We start from the raw sequence: 17,631 nt of genomic DNA, 5'->3' as shown, positions 1-17,631 counted from the left end.
ACAGCTGTGCAAACAACATATTACATAGGCGACTTCCTTTGAACTTAAAATAAACAAATAAACTGAAAGCTTGTGAGACTCACACTGTTAGAGTCAAATTGTTATATGTTGCCATTATTGTACTTGAATTTGTAAGTCTTGGTTCAAACTATATGATCAAGGACATTCCTTTGTTTCTATTGCCCTCCTATTATAGGCACATCCTATGTGAGGGTTCTGTTTTCTTGTTTAGTAAACTTCCTGCCTTTATGACCCTTTTGGTGAGCAGGAGGCCACACAAACGCACCCCCCAAAACAAACACACACACACTCACATGCACATGAATACACATACAGACACGCACATACATACACACACACACCCAGTGCCTTATCTTTTATAACCAATGGGGGGGGAGGGGGGTTTACAACGGGTGTTTGTGAAACTGTGTGTCACAGAAATAAAAGGCTGCAGGGGAAGCTGGTTCTTCAGAGTGGTCGGACACCGAGGGCAGAAGGGCTGCTCTGAGTTCCTTCCCTTGCTAGCAAGTAAAATCGATCGATCACTGTTCGTCTTGCTTCGTTAACGGGAATAAGTCTCTAAACCAGCGGGGCCTGTGGAAGCGCAGACCCAACACACACCTTTCTCTTCCACAGAGCTGAGCTCTCAGAAATAAGCTACATCCTTTCATGCAATGGAGGAAATTTATGTCAACCCTGCAAACAAGACTTCTATTAAAAAACACACAGGTAAAAAAGAAATTACAAAAATTTAAAGTTTAAATTTGTAAATCTTTTATTACTGTTATGACACTCTCCCCTCCTCCCCTCACTACAAACACAGTTTGTTTGTTTTTTTTCTTTTCAGGTCCATGGAGACGCAAGAGAAGCATTTATTTAGTTGTTATTCTCTCGTTGGGCCTGCTGGCTGGACTTCTCACTCGTGCTTTCTGCTGTGAGTTGTGTTGTGTTGCTTTGTTGATGTTTTTTGTCTTGTTGTATATATATACACACACACACACATATATATATATATATATATATATATATATAAAATGAGACAAGAAACATCCACGAATACATCACGAAGATGGCCCCAACTGACAGCGTGCTCAGTGAATACCTCAGGCAGCAGAAACCCAAGAAAGAGGAGGAAGGCGAGCAACCATCATGGAAGGACAGGCCCCTGCACGGTATGTACCACCGGCAGATAGAGGAGGTGGCTGATATCCAGAAATCCTACCAGTGGCTGGACAAAGCTGGACTGAAAGACAGCACAGAGGCACTAATCATGGCAGCACAAGAACAAGCTCTGAGTACAAGATCCATAGAGGCTGGGGTCTATCACACCAGGCAAGACCCCAGGTGCAGGCTGTGTAAAGATGCCCCAGAGACAATCCAGCACATAACAGCAGGGTGCAAGATGCTAGCAGGCAAGGCATACATGGAACGCCATAACCAAGTGGCCGGCATAGTGTACAGGAACATCTGTGCCGAGTATAACCTGGAAGTCCCGAGGTCAAAATGGGAGATGCCCCAAGGGTGATGGAGAATGACCGAGCTAAGATCCTGTGGGACTTCCAGATGCAGACGGACAAAATGGTGGTGGCTAACCAACCGGACATAGTGGTGGTAGACAAACAGAAGAAGACGGCTGTAGTGATCGATGTAGCGGTTCGAATGACAGCAATATCAGGAAGAAGGAACACGAGAAGCTGGAGAAATACCAAGGGCTCAGAGAAGAGCTCGAGAGGATGTGGAGGATGAAGGTAACGGTGGTCCCGTGGTGGTCGGAGCACTAGGTGCGGTGACTCCCAAGCTAGGCGAGTGGCTCCAGCAGATCCCGGGAACAACATCGGAGATCTCTGTCCAGAAGAGCGCAGTCCTGGGAACAGCTAAGATACTGTGCAGGATCCTCAAGCTCCCAGGCCTCTGGTAGAGGACCCGAGCTTGAAGGATAAACCGCCCGCAGGGGCGAGATGGGTGTTTTATAAATCCTAGCTGTGAGAGCAGTCCCTTCTTCCGAATATTGGAACACTGAGGTTATTGAAGATTCCATAGGTCCCTCATGCTTTTCATGTAACCCCTTCCGCCAGGGTTACTTGCGTAGTAGCATTCCAACAATGACCTATTTTTATCTTTTGCCCACCGATGCCTTCTTGTTCCAGTAGCCCACTTCTCAACAGGGTGCCCTGGTTCCTCAACTCCTGACGTGGACCATGTTAACTTTGTATTTATCTCTCTCAGTCATGTCTGCAGTAGGCTCGCTTAGCATGTGGAGGACCTAGCCTTAGGAACCTTACTGGATACAGATAGGAGCATATATACATATATACATATATATATATATATATATATATATATATATATATATATATATATATATATATATATATATATATAAAAAAAAAACCACCCATCTCTCGCCCTTGCGGTAGTTTATCCTTCAAGCTCGGGTCCTATACCAGAGGCCTGGGAGCTTGAGGGTCCTCTTGCAGTAGGAGATATATATATATATATATATATATATATATATATAAATAGTGGCTTGCAAAAGTATTCGGCCCCCTTGAACTTTTCCACATTTTGTCACATTACACATTATTATGTTCACAAACGCTGTCCATCTAATCTGACTGAGCTGGAGCTGTTTTGCAAAGAAGAATGGGCAAAGATTTCAGTCTGTAGATGTGCAAAGCTGGTAGAGACATACCCTAAAAGACTGGCAGCTGTAATTGCAGCAAAGGTGGTTCTACAAAGTATTGACTCAGGGGCTGAATAATTACGCACACCCCACTTTTCAGTTATTTATTTGTAAAAAATGTTTGGAATCATGTATGATTTTCGTTCCACTTCTCACGTGTACACCACTTTGTATTTGTCTTTCACGTGGAATTCCAATAAAATTGATTCATGTTTGTGGCTGTAATGTGACAAAAAGTGGAAAAGTTCAAGGGGGCCGAATACTTTTGCAAGCCACTGTATATATATATATACATACATATAGTATTATATTGACTTTCCTATTTTAACATGTTTCATTAACTACTCACAAAAAATATTTTGCTTAACTTTAAAATAAATCAGCAACAGTGTTCGTTTGTGTCTCATCAAGATTCAGCTGAATACCTCTCAATGGGTAAAAAGCTTTCCTCAATAACTGAGGAGAGAGACCTTCTAAATGCAAATGTCTCTGTAGGGAGTAACGAACTTTCTTCTATGACTGAGGAGAGAGACCTGCTGAAGGCCAACCTCACTGAAATGACCAACGAGCTGGAGAGGCTGCAGAGTTTGTTCAACCAGAGTGAGTCCTTGTCTGAGCTGTTGTGTGTCTTTGTAAAAGGTTTTACACTGAAATTCAATGATTCCCTTTTCCAGCAATAGATGGAAATATTTTCTCATTATATCTGAATTGACAGAAATTTAAGAAAGCAAACTTTAATCTTCATGGATATGTTTCACATGAATCATTGTCATCATTGTTGCCTCTCCTCTGCATTGCAGTGTCAGGGCCACAAGGCATTTTATATATAGATGGTATAAAATATAGATTTCAGTTAATTAACAGAGACCAAATAAAGCATTGCTGAATGTTCCATCTTGATCTTTAATATTTCTTATTTGATGTTTCTTCCAGAGAAAACATGTCCTGCAGGATGGAGCAAGTTCAGTTGTAGCTGTTATCTCCTGTCTGAAAGCTCTGACTCCTGGCATTCAGCTAGAAAACACTGCACAGACCAAGGAGCAGATTTGGTGGTCATAGATAGCCCTAAAGAACAGGTACAAAGTGCATGCCTGTGTTATATTGTGTTTGTTCATGAAACTCCACGTTGTTATGAACATGACTTTCCCCAGTTCAAATTTTTTTTTAATAAGACTGTCAGCATTCGACTAGTTTAACAAGGAACTATCGAAATAAAACACCAAACATGAGACAGACTGAGACGTGGACATGACACTGGAAACGCTGAAGAACAGACATGAAAACATAACTTGACTAGACATGACAGAAGGAACACAGGGGAGGCAGAGAGACAGAAACCAAGAGACTAGAAACTATAAATAACAATGAAGTCAACGACTATTAATCGTTCAAAAACACAAAACACTTGGTTACAGACCCAGGATCACGACAATTCCCCCATTACACTGAAAGAGCATTGGGTATGAGGGTGATGAGAATCTGTAGCCAAAGGGACAGGAAATAAAAAGAGTCTAGTAAGTCATAACACGAATGTTTGTGTGCGTGTTTAACAGGACTTCATCGTTTCAATTACCCAGTATAACACTTGGATTGGTTTAAGTGACATAGAACAAGAGGGAACGTGGAAATGGGTAGACGGAACGCCTCTGACTCTGCAGTAAGTCTTCGAGTTCACCCAATATATTCAATATATTTGTAATAAATAAATATTTTTATAAAAAATATTTATTTACTAAGTAAATATTATGTTTTATAAATAAAGAAGTAATGTTTTCTTACCCACTTAACAATTTATTATTAGAGAAAGAGGGTTGTCCATGTATCCATAACTCACAATGCTCACAATGGGTTAAACATGCTATCAGTAGTCATTTTTCCCATGTTGTTTTAAATCTAATTAAAATATATTAATATTGTTTTTTATTGACTCACCAGATACTGGGCATCTGGCCAGCCTGACAACAAGTTGTCTAAAGAGAACTGTGCTATGATCAGATATAATGGAACTTCCTGGAATGATGGTGAATGTGAAGCTATTCACCAGTGGGTCTGTGAAAAACTACTGTAGCAGCTGAATTTGTTTGAAAATTAGATTTGTACATATGTTTCAAATTAGGCTATGATTGTTATTTTATTAGCATTTTTATATATCCTTTTCTGAATAAGTATTAAGCTTTAGTGAAAATACAGCCCTTAAAATACAACTATGCATGTAATAATAATAATAATAATAATGAGTAACTGATCCATTTTATTTGGATAGCACTTTTAAAAACATAGAGTTCAATTCAATTTTATTTATATAGCGCCAAATCACAACAACAGTCACCTCAAGGTGCTTTATATTGTACAATAGATCCTACAATAATACATACAGAGAAAAACCCAACAATCATATGACCTGCTATGAGCAAGCACGTTTCAATTACCCAACAGAGGATTCAGGGTCACCTGATCCAGCCCTAACTATATGCTTTAGCAAAAAGGAAAGTTTTCAGCCTATTCTTAAAAGTAGAGATAGTGTCTGTCTCCTGAATCCAAACTGGAAGCTGGTTCAACAATAGAGGGGCCTGAAAACTGAAGGCTCTCTCTCCCATTCTACTTTTAAATAAGCCTGCAGTGCGAGAGAGAAGTGCTCTAATGGGGTGATATGGTACTATAAGGTCATTAAGATAAGATGGAGCCTGATTATTTAAGACCTTGTATGTGAGGAGCAGGATTTTTAGAAAAAACTGCATTTCCTGCAAAAATGCAGTGTGAATGCCTCATGGCATTCACACAATTAAGGAGCTTTTACTTTGAAGCATAGCTAAAATGTTCTCTCTCATTTGTGCATACATGAAACAGCACAACAGTGGCTAGTACTGGTTGAACTCTGCACTGGTTAAACATTTCCATTTCATATTGCTTAATGTGTTCTTGTTTTTAATGTGACTGCTGAAAGCATTTAAACTTCACTTTATTGTTATTATTCTAGTTGGAAAACTGAATTTTTTTTCTCTTCCTGTATGTAGTGTGCGTATCTGTGTGTTTATCTGTGTGTGTATAGTGTTTTACTGTATTTATGTGTTTTTCCTTTTTTTTAAAAAAATCTACTGTACAGATTACAGAAAAATCACTTTTACAAAAAAGCATTTATTGTGCATTCTACTAAAAATCTGATGCAGAAAATGTTAATGTCCTGCCATTAAAAAAATACAGTTTCATGATATATTTTTATTGAAATACAGTTTCCTCAGCATGTGTTTGACAGACATAAAATTGTGATTCATCTTCAGGAAAGGAAAGGAGTTTTACTTTTCTTTTCACACGTTTTCACATGACATCATTACGAACTTGTAAAACGAAACCCCCCGCCTGTGATATGTACAAGAACAGGAATGTGAAAACCAGGCGTAATGTCTTCTGCAGCCACCAGGGGGCGCAAAGCTGTCACTTCCTACACATATATAAAAGCATGTTTTTGCTTTGGGGGTTCATGTAAGTTGTTTTGAAACATTGTGCACACTAAAAAGGCAGGATACAGCAGAAAACAAAAAGTGATGTTTGCATTTTATTTTTATTGCTGAATAATGTTTCTGAACATGAAAGCATGGCACTGCAATGAAAATAAAAATTTAAATGCAAATTGATTATTGGTCCTGTCAGAGAAGAGTGTATTTTAGAAATGATACAAAAGGACAAGTCAGAAAGAGGGGACCATGATAGCAACAACAATGTATATGTTTAACAGCTGATAACTATTTCATACATTTTCGATTTCGTTTCTTGGAATTGTGCAATCAAAGCTTGTGTGTCACGTCTGCTGTGGCAGGACCCCAGATGCAGGCAGCTTCTGATGTGAGCGAGCTTTATTGAAGTGATAGTTGAAATAAACAGGAACGCAACGGGCATTAAAGAAAACCTAAGAATAACCAGAACTAGGAAAAACTAACAGAAACAAACCAGAAACAGAGATGCAGGGAGACTCAGGGAAATACGCAGAATGACGGATGAAGATTATCCAGACGAACCAGCAACTAACAGAGGCAGACACAAGGCTTAAATACACAGAGGGATAATGAGGGAATGACTCAGAGAAGGAGGGCACAACTGGAAGATCAGACATGACGGGACAGGGGAAACGTAAACTGAGCACACTGACATCAGACACGGACCTTCAACAGGAAACACACACACAAAGACACAGACTCAGAGACGCATGCTTAGCACAGAGACCTGACTACACGAGAGGGGATACACATAACCAAAACAGAAGAATAAACAAAGATACATCAAGAAATCAAAGTGTTGGGTCTGTGTTTCCACAAGCCCCTCTGGTTTAGAGACTTCTTCATCATGAAGAAAACAAGACAGTCAGTGATCGATTTACTTGCAAGGGAGGCCTCATCGGTGTCTACCACGAAAATGACCCCAAATGACGGCCTCCTCTCGCTGCCTTTTATTGGGAAAACAGTTCACACAATACACATCACTAAAAAGCACCTCCCAAATGGTTCTAAGACAAGGCACTATGTGTGTGTGTGTGTGTAAACATCTGTATGTATGTGCAAGAACGTGTGTGTGTGTATGCATGTGTATGCATGTGTGTGTGTGTGTGTGTGTGTGTGTGTGTGTGTGTGTGTGTTTGAGTGAGTGTGTGAGAATGTGTGTCTCTCCGTGTGCGTGACTTCCAACTGTTTCTAACAACATCCTTAGTCATAAAATGGTAATCTCCCCCACACCCAATATATGGTTCAATTCCTGTATTGGTTCACCATGCACAACACAGTGAAGCCATAAAAAGGGTGGGAAGCTTACCAAACATCAAACAGAATCTTCACAAGGGATGTGTCTACCATAATCCTCCCCCAGCACAGAGTGGCTGGAGAGGTGGTCAGAGACAAAGGAATGTCTTGATCCTATAGATCGAACTAAGACCTTACAAATTTAAGAAACACAATGACACAACAATTAGACTTAACACAAAGATGAACAATACAGAACAGAAAACACTGGGTCACAGACCATGACACTGTGTTACGTAGACATCTTAACGGTAGTTTTACTAATCATGTATTGGTTGGAACATTAAAATGCAGTAAATTGCCTGCTGTGAACCTCCTGTATTTTTTTTCTCTCCTTCCATGCTCTCACATCTCTGATGAATTACTGCACTAATTTTAAGGCCAACTTTTACAGACAGGTGGGAGAGTGCAGACTATCATTAGCATCACAGTTAATTCTTTTCTCACACATTAGGTAATTGTTCAAAATTAAGTTCCAGCAGTCTCAGAAATAACCCCCACATCTGGTTTGGGATCTATGAGGAAGCTTGTGTGCAAGATAATTATGTTCCCTATTTATTTTTCTTTTGAATTGTATGTATTTATTAGATTAGATTTAAATGAATGAATAAAGAACCTTTAATAGCATACATTTTTAATTTCTCTTTGCTATTTGGGCTGATTGGGACCTGATGAATGTAAAAACAAAGAATTAACTGATTTTTTTTTTTTTACCTGAGTTTTGTTTCTGAAAAAAATGAGATCCACATATGAGAACATTCGCTTTAAATTTCGATAGGACAGTGGCAGTATAATGTCTTTGTAAGTGGATATCAGGCCCTTGTAGAACAAAATTTAGTATTGTGGTCTAGACCAGGGGTCGGCAACCCTGGGCACACGTACCACAGCTGGCACGGGAAGGGTTTTGTAACGGTATAAACAATGAAAGGTGGTGGATTGGCCAGATGCTGGCCAATGTGTAAAAATAACTCAGTTGTTTGGTGGTGGCTATGGCGGAGCTTCAACAGAGGCCAGCAGGTGGATGAGGGAAAGGGGAGGCAGGAGGAGGAGAGACCCGAGGCGGCCGCCGGTCCGTGTGTCAGGTGAGCTGAACTTCAGGTAAGAAGTTATGACCTGCAGTCTATCTGGGTCAGATAAAAACCAAGTTTAGGTGGAGTTTATTTTCGTTGTGCTGACTTTTTACCGTCAGTTACAATAACTCGTACTGCGTATTAGCTAACATGACGGAGTTTCTATACAGCTGGGTGGGTGCTATGATGTTTCTAATACTGAACTTTATTCATAAGGTTAGTTAGTAGAGTTGCCAACCGTCCCGTAAAAAGTGGAATCGTCCCGTATTCAGAGAAAATATTACACGTTTCGTATTGAGCTGAAATGGAACACAGTTTGTCCCGTACTTCAGCTAGGATGGAAAAAGACACAAAGCTGGAGCTATTCTGTGTCTTTACGCTGTTAGCTGCCTCTTCTTCTCTCATTCTCTCCCCCTCCCTCTCCTGTTGCTACTTCAATCATGAAACGGATCAATAATCAGCTGATCGGCAAGTCCCGTCTGTCTTGTTTATCTCCCACTTAACACCAGAAAGAGGAAACCGGCGGACAAATGCGCTAAACAACAGCAGCAGTTTAAACTTGATCAGCTGTTGTTAGAATTTATTTAATATTAATTTCTAGTATCAGCTGATGTTTGCTGGAGCCACAGCTGTAAAGCTGCTGGTCATGATATCGGTTTGGATATGTGGTGAGAGGGAAACATGAAGATGAAACCAGGAGATGTCCTTACTGAATCATCAGAGCTGAACAGGTGATGGAGAAACAGGTTTACCTTTTAGGTGACATGAATGAGTTGAAGGGAAGTTATGAACTGTTTCTGAGAGACAAATAACACCAGGATCCTTTTGTAAGTAGCTGACAGCTGGTAACTGTGCAGGGGCGGGTCTAGGAAAGCTTTGCCAGGGGACCAGGCAGGGCATTAACAGGGGAAGGGGGGCACAAAGAAATACTTTTCTTTCTTATTCTCATTTAAAATGTCTAGTTTTTAATAAATAATTATCTGAGTCTTACAACCAAAGTTTTTATCTGATGTAAAATGTATAGAAATCATCTGACCATCTGCTTCAGGAGCTGTCCACTCAGCGCAGCATCAAATACACGGATACATCCATAGACTCGAGACAGAATTCACAATGCGTTTATGGGACTTTCAGGTGTATGGACCAATGTTTTCTTTGCTCATCAAACCAGGAAGCTTTAATGAGCAGCTGGATTTGGCTCGCATTAACTGGCTGCACACAGAGGACATCGAAATTAATTTTTCTTATCATTGTTGTGAGGAGACCATAAATAGCATTTGTATTTTCTGTTGTACAGTTTTGTTCAGTTCTGCTATGGAGTTCTTGTTATAGATAAAAAATGTCTTTTTTCTGTTTCAAAATAGCTGATAACTATTTGCAGATAGCTGCCAACATCTACAAACAAATATAATTCTATAAAGTTGTTCTATGTAGTGTGTGACTGTTAATATAGAGCGTTATTAAATTTATTGCTAATGCAATCATATGGCACACTGACTTCTGAGGAAATTTTAGATGGCACTCATCATCAGAAAGGTTGCCGACCCCTGGTCTAGACAATCCAAAATGTGATGTCCACATATGTGGACGCCAGGAGGTTAAAATGTGACAACACCACCAAATTTAAAGGGAGTGTTATATATATCTATATATATCTATATATATATATATATAGATATATATATATATATTGGAAAACGATCCGCCACCAAAAATCCAAAAGAGCTAAAGGCTTATCTGCAGTTCACTGCAATAAAAACAAACAACATTAAAATTCACAAAAATCTAATGGGACACTTAGCACCAGGCTCATTGCTCACAGTCAAACAGCAACTACAAAGTATACTCCAAGCATACAGTAATGAAACACACACACTTTTAAAACAAAGAAAGTAAAAGTACACAAGCCTTGTAATTTATACTCCACAGGTGAACTGTCACCTGTGCTGATGATGGTCGTTGTGAAATTTGGTCACAAACCCAGGAATGCTTTATAGCAGCGGTCCCCAACCCCCGGGCCTCGGACCGGTACCAGTCCATGAGTCGTTTGGTACCGGGCCGAGAAAGTTGAGGCTCAGGTGTGAAATGTATGGTTTTCAGGGTTTTTATCGGTTTTCAGCGTTATTTTGTTATCGTTTTTATCGTTAACTCGGTTTTCCTGGGTCTTTTCACGTGTGTTATGAATAAATCTTCTTTTTTTCGGTACCGGCACTAGTTTTATTTTGTTGTATTTATCCGCGACACCTTATTGCCAGTCTGTAAAAATATTGTCGGGCATAAACCGGTCCGTGGCGCAAAAAAGGTTGGGGACCGCTGCTTTATAGCACTCTCTGTGGGAACTGGGGCAAGTCAAAACATTAAAAAAGAACAAAGCAAAACCATAGACAGGACAAGACCAAAAGCCCCAAATAGCAGCTGCTTTTGGGCCCTGCTTTTTTCCTGCAGGCTGTCTGATCTAAGTTGTCCAGTAGCTCAGAGAATAAGAGACCTGACAGGTGAAGATCAGATGCTGACCTGGCTGCAGAATCACAGAGGCTGGCTGTGTGAGCTTGTCACACTTTATACATATAGAGAAAGCATATTAAATGCAATTCTAATGAAAGTAACAGCATGTAGTGTTCACGCTGTCAGTGTTTCTGTTCAGTGACAGTCACCCAGCAGCAGCAGAGACACTGAGAACATGTTGGTACTAAAAGTAATCTGCTTCTCTTCTTCTGCTGCAGCCAACTGCAATATATCAAGTCTTCATATTAGTCTGGGAGGAAGTTTAGTTTGATTACAGATGGACACTGACAGAATACACAGAAATATGGATTAAAGTGCCAGTCATTGGGTAAAGTTTGACCTTTTTAATGAAAAAAATCAAAATAAAATCCAGTGTTTTTATCATTATCATTATTATTATTATTATTCATTAAAAACTTTTAACACAAGTTACTAAAGTCATTCGTTTTTCTTTGGTATTTCTTCCTGAATAGAAACAGTCAAAGTTTCACAAAGCTGTGCAATGATTTTTTTTTTCATAGTTACATTTATAAGTGGTATGCTGGCTGGCTTTATGTTATAATTGTTTACACACTGAAGGGTTCCAATTCAGCTGTACTGATGTCTGCTGTCTGCAGTTGTCTCTGGGCTTGATTAATCAGCCCTGGACTGACTGAGAGTAAGAGGTGCTACTACTATCAAAGTAAATCCAAGCAATCCACTGCATTTTATTCCAGCATCGTGACTGAGCCAAGCAGCATACATATCAATACTAAACCCTAAATATATACAGACCAGTCTGTGGGATTCTCCAGTTATCCAGTGTGGACATCCAGTGGACCTGCCTGTTCAATAAAACAGCTGGCATTGAACTTTGCTCTTCTCTTGTGAATTTTGGGTTCTCTGAAATTAATTGGATTAATTGGACTCTGAGAACTGAAATTATACAAAATCCCCACTACCAGAATACTCACAAATTACTATCTATCTAACTATCCACTCAATTTAGACTTTGTAGAGGATCTAGACAAGGATGCAATTTTTGTACCTGCATGAAACGATGTTTACCAAATTTGGCAACCTTTCCTCTCCTATCTGGGTGATGTCTAACTTAGCAGTCAGGGGTGAGGGTACAGAGGTTTTGGGTGGGCTTGGCATTTATAGGTTTAGTGTTCAGTTTCTAAGGCAACAAGATGGCCCTTGGTTACAATTAGCTGATGTTTGTTCATGTACTTACTTGCTTTGATGATGCTTACTCTATTCCGCTTTTCCAACTAAGTTACTTTATTTCAGTTCTAAATTCTTTCAGTCATTGTGTCTAGTATTATTTTGATTATTTGTATTTATTATTATTACTATCGATATTATTATTATTATAACATCATTATTATGATTACTATTATTATTACTTTTAAAGTAATAATCTATCTTTTAAAAACTTTGAATGGGCAATTCATGCTTTTATTACACCCCAGCTGGACTATTGTAACTCCTGGCTGCAGCTCGTCTTCTGACACGTACTAAAAGATGTGAAAATATTTCCCCGGTGCTTGCCTCTCTTTATTGGCTCCCTGTCCACTTCAGAATTAATTGTTATTATTTTGGAGGTACTGTAAAACAAAACGTTAAGCATAAGTGTTGTGTGGCCTGTTCATTGAATTTGTTCTTCCTTCTAAGAAAAATATTTGACGCGGGAAATATTAAAAGAAATTAATTCCAGATGTCAAATGTAATAATTGGACTCTGAGTTTAGATTGTATTACAATTCCATTACTAATAGAGTTCAACAAGCAACTTTAGAGTTTAGTGGCACTGTGCAGTGCAGATATTCATGGAGGAAAATATTCATTTACAGTGATATTGCAGATTATTATTAATATCCCAGTAGGGCATGCACACACACATCCCACTCCTTAGTTGTATAAATGTGGCCAATGACAAACAACACATATCCATTCTCAGTTTTGAGAAGGTACGTTACACATCGATTTCCAAATCCATCAGTGATGCTACTTTTAAGCTTTTAAAGAGGATTAAAAGCAACACGAGCCATTCCTATACTGCCATGTGATCGTGAAATTACATTTTAGACGACTGAGACAGTGTTATTAAAAATGTTGACATGGTAACATGCCTGGTTTCATAGGGACAAGTACACAACATGGCAACGGGCTAGGAAGTATATTTCGCCGTTTGTTTGTTTTTTAATTTGCTGTACCATTGCTAAAAAATAAATACAACTTAAATTTTTATGATGTACATATTTGGCATAAACATTTTGTACTTTGTACTTGTACTACATTATTAGCAAACATCATTCATCATGTATAATGGGCAAATTGTTCCTGTGGAGGACATCCTCCCACAGACATTTAGGTATACCACCAGGATTTATTATATCAGCTGAACTGAATTAAACAGGAAACACACAATGAGTTGACGACGATGTAACAAGGAGCAGAGACAAAACCGAGGGATTAAATACACAGGATAATAAAAGGACAGGAAACAGGCAGGAACACGGCTGGTTTATTCTAAATAATGAGGCAGAGGAAGTAAAACTAAACATAATGCATGCGGGACAAGACTACCACAATAAAACAGGAAATGGATATGGGACAGCTAAACAATGACAAAAGTCCAAAACCATAAACAAACACTGGGTCAACGACCCAGGTACCATGACAGAGCCAATGTATCTCTGGAGAGAAACAGTGTTTTATACACAGACATGCGGAAGGCTGCTAGTGTGGTATGCAAAAACAGATCTATCCCTGTACACTTCATATTGTGCAGACCTTGTATAACACCTCAACATCGTTAACAGCTGAAAATAAAAGAGTTTGGTTTAGGTATACATCTTGCTTTCCCACTCTCGCTCATTCTATCACAGTCATAAAAGGAAGATTCTGGAGCTCAATGCAGCAAATCGTTTTGAATGAATCAATCCAGCTCTGGTCAAAATGCACGTCATACATCACAATGACTCCAGGGGCGGATCTAGAAGGGTGGCATGGGGTGGCAACTGCCACCCTAAAATGATCCCTTGCCACCCCAAGTGCCACCCCAGTTTTGCATATGACAGTGTTGTTTATTAAAATAAGATAGCATTAACAGTTTGAGCGTAGTTACAGTCAACAGTGAATATAAATGCTAAAACTGAATATATTGCATAGTGTTCCTCCCCTCTACCATTAACAAATGGTTCAGCCCATAGCAGGACCAGCTTTTTTCTTGTTTTCAGTAGCAAGCGATGTTTATGATTGTGCCAGAGCACATTTTGAACAACACCATGGGAATTTCGGATTTTACACAGGTGGTTGGATGCTACACTCTGGAAATGGAAGGAAGGTGAGTGTAATTAAACCTCTGTGGTCCACGGACACGCTGCACCTCCAAATCACATGACTAACAAGCTGCAGCCACGCCGAGTCTCTATTTCAGCCCACATTGAAAGTTCGGACTTCAAAGTTTTTAAATTTTAATTACAGGCCAGTAAATCCAGAGTTATGATAATATATATATAATCCATGCTTTTTTCTAAATACTGTCGTCACGTTTTTTATGTGTGTGTGTTTGTATTTTAAGCGTTTTCTAAGGAAAGTGCGAAAACAGTAAAGAAAGGAAAAGAAGCCACCTCTTTCCTAATGGTGGAAAAATGTACCATGTCAACCAATTTTTAAAAAAGTCAACACGTGGGATTTGGTTGTTTAGGGAGAGGGGAGAGTTTTTAGAGTGACGGTAACGGCAGCGAGACAGAGCGAGCGAGTGAGAGAGAGAGAGCGAGAGAGCGAGAGAGTTTTTAGATGTGGGAGATTTGTGACGTTTAGTGTGGAGTGTACAGTTAGTGTGTTGTGTTGTCTTGTGTAGTTGTTCTGTTGTGTAGTCGTTTTGTTTTGTGTGTCAGTGAGGGCACTAATGAATGTCACAAAGGCACATTTGCAACGTAAACACTGTCACTAAGTAGAAAACCAGCGGAGTGATACACCTCCTGTTGTCAGGTCTGCAGGTTTATCCCTGTGCTGTTCTCCTCTGTCTTTTGGTGGACAAACTTTTTTTTTTACTGGCACACATCATTTGTGGGGCATCTTATTGCAACACCTGATTGTTCTCTCATTTTAGTTTTAGTAATATTTTTAAATGGTTGTACAAAATGAAAAAACGGCAGGTGTATTGGCTGCATTTTTAGATAAATAGTTGTATATGTTTACAAAATGTACAATTTATATTTGCATTTCAAGTTATAAAAATTTACTCAACATGTCTGTGGGTTTTTTTACAGTAAAAAATACTACTAGGATTTTAAGTTCTTTGTGTGATTTCAGGTCAGTAATACTAATGCAGTATGTCAGTGAAAAAAAACAACTAAATTCAGTTGAGCTGAAAAGATACCAAACAAGGCAAGGGGGAAAAAATAAAATGAAACAATTTGAGGATGAAATACAAACGTAAACTCAAAAGGAGTCAAAAATGGGCTGTTGTATTTCAGACCTCAGTGGGTTAATCCAACAAATCATGAAAAATTAGGTTTAAATTTTTGTTCATGACAGTGCAGATTTCTGACATTTTGTAATTGATTTCTAACAAAAAACAGTGTGAAACTTAGACTTGTGTTTGTAAATGAACCGCCCCATGTTGTGTACCTTTCTGGGTTTTATACTTATTGGGCTACATATTTATTTATTATACAGGCTATACAGCACATAAAATCAAAACTGTTTTATGTAACTAAAGTGTTTAATTATGTGGGCTACAGACAATAATTAAGTTATAGACTATATTTATATGAAAAACGTGTATACTTACTGCATTTGAATCATTTTAACCATATGTAACCACCTGCATATGTGTTTGGGAAAAAAAGGCTTTGATTTTGCCACCCCATTTGATTTCTTTGCCACCCTCATGCCACCCTAAAAAAATTTCTCTAGATCCGCCCCTGAATGACTCTGCTTCCTCTCATTGTGACAGTTGGTGTTACTCCTTGCTTAGCGAAGTACTCCAAAAGTGTGTAGTTATCAAAACCTGAAGCGTTGTCAAGAAATTTCAGACACCTGTAGTGATGCACAAATGCACTCACACATGTTAGTGTGTTGAAAAAGAACTTGCAAATACATTGCACACACAAAGATAGCCACTTATTATTCTTAAATCTGGCATCATTATTCCCAATGGATTCATTAATTTGATGTTTGATGTAATTTGTTGTTAACTCTCCTGCAAGTTAACTGGTGATTCTTACCTGGAAAATTGCGCTCATATGAGAAATAATTAGAACAGGAATTGGGATGATTTATATACAGCTTCTCTAAAGTGGATCTGTAAAAACAAACAAGCAAACAACAAAGCAAACAGACACGTGCCAATTATCTTTGATCTGGTCAACAGGAGGAGGCCTGACACCTAAAAGACAAGAGCAACAGAAAAACAACAGTGCTGCCTATCATGGCATCTAACACTGTAAAAAAAAAAACCCCAAAAAGCATTTTTTACTGTCAGGAGAAAACAACTAGCTGTGGCAGTATTGCTTGTTTGCATTATTTGATCAGCAAACAGTTTTACTTAGATAACCGAAAACAGGCTCTTACATTCGGTATAGAGGGCCACAAGTGCCAACATGAATTAACTAAATGCACCATTAATTAATTTAAACTATATGTAAATAGTTAAAAATCAATTTATTTCATTTGAAAACATTTGATAACTTATGTATTTATATATTTCCAATTGTAATTAATTAATAATTGCACTTTTAATTATTTGATGATGTATTTATTTAATTGGTGTTGGCACTTGGGGCACTCCACAATTAGGAAGCAGACAAGGATTATAGATTTTCCCAAAGTAAACTAAACTGCTTTGCTGTGGTCAGTGCAGTTTTACTGCAGTGGTGTTTCTCAATAGAGGAAGAGAATCAAGACAACAGCACAGCAGGGGCGGATCTAGAGAAATTTTCTTAGGGTGGCATGAGGATGGCAAAGAAATCAAATGGGGTGGCAAAATCAAAGCCTTTTTTTCAAACACATATGCAGGTGGTTATATATGGTTAAAATAATTTAAATGCAGTAAGTATACACGTTTTTCATATAAATATAGTCTATAACTTAATTATCGTCTGTAGCCCACATAATTAAACACTTTAGTTACATAAAACATGTGAGTTTTGATTTTATGTACTGTATAGCCTGTATAATAAATAAATATGTAGCCCAATGAGCATAAAATCCAGAAAGCTACACAACTTGGGGCGGTTCATGTACAAACACAGGTCTAACTTAAGTTTCACACTGTTTTTTGTTAGAAAACAATCACATTGTATATATATACTGGTTCGGGAGAGCCCAAGTGTCCTGGAGGGACGTTCCCTGCCGATACACGATGGATGGTTGGCAGAAGTGGCACGACTTCTGCCTGGTGGGACTCTCGATTGAGGACATCGAACACTATTTGGAACCATGATAATGGGGTTCTTACTGATCGGAGCTGGGTTGGACCTGGCTTATGGGAAATTGAAGAAAGCGGTTACAGCTGTTCAAAACCCCACAAGGCTAGCCGCTATGATCGAAGGTCTGGGAAGAGCTGTGAGTACTCAGAATGTTCTTATTGA

General features: G+C 38.8%; 1 protein-coding gene across 2 annotated transcripts in view; it reads left to right on the top strand.

Annotated features, from left to right (window-relative positions):
- The first annotated feature begins 407 nt into the window (after window positions 1-407).
- The window catches only part of LOC116329307 (CD209 antigen-like protein E), a 48,223-nt gene continuing 30,999 nt past the window's right edge, over window positions 408-17,631 (top strand). Inside the window, exons 1-6 of one of the 2 annotated variants that reach the window (XM_039599926.1) lie at window positions 408-729; window positions 848-934; window positions 3,179-3,283; window positions 3,617-3,759; window positions 4,237-4,340; window positions 4,619-4,910. In XM_039599926.1, the coding sequence (XP_039455860.1) occupies window positions 675-729; window positions 848-934; window positions 3,179-3,283; window positions 3,617-3,759; window positions 4,237-4,340; window positions 4,619-4,751 (627 nt within the window). In that variant the 5' untranslated portion in view covers window positions 408-674 and the 3' untranslated portion in view covers window positions 4,752-4,910. Of the gene's footprint in view, window positions 730-847; window positions 935-3,178; window positions 3,284-3,616; window positions 3,760-4,236; window positions 4,341-4,618; window positions 4,911-17,631 lie in introns of those variants that run through there. The other variant, XM_039599927.1, reaches the window with a different exon arrangement.

The sequence above is a fragment of the Oreochromis aureus genome, linkage group 16, assembly GCF_013358895.1.
Source record: "Oreochromis aureus strain Israel breed Guangdong linkage group 16, ZZ_aureus, whole genome shotgun sequence".
NCBI lineage: Eukaryota > Metazoa > Chordata > Actinopteri > Cichliformes > Cichlidae > Oreochromis > Oreochromis aureus.
This window is presented reverse-complemented; position numbering and strand designations above follow the sequence as displayed.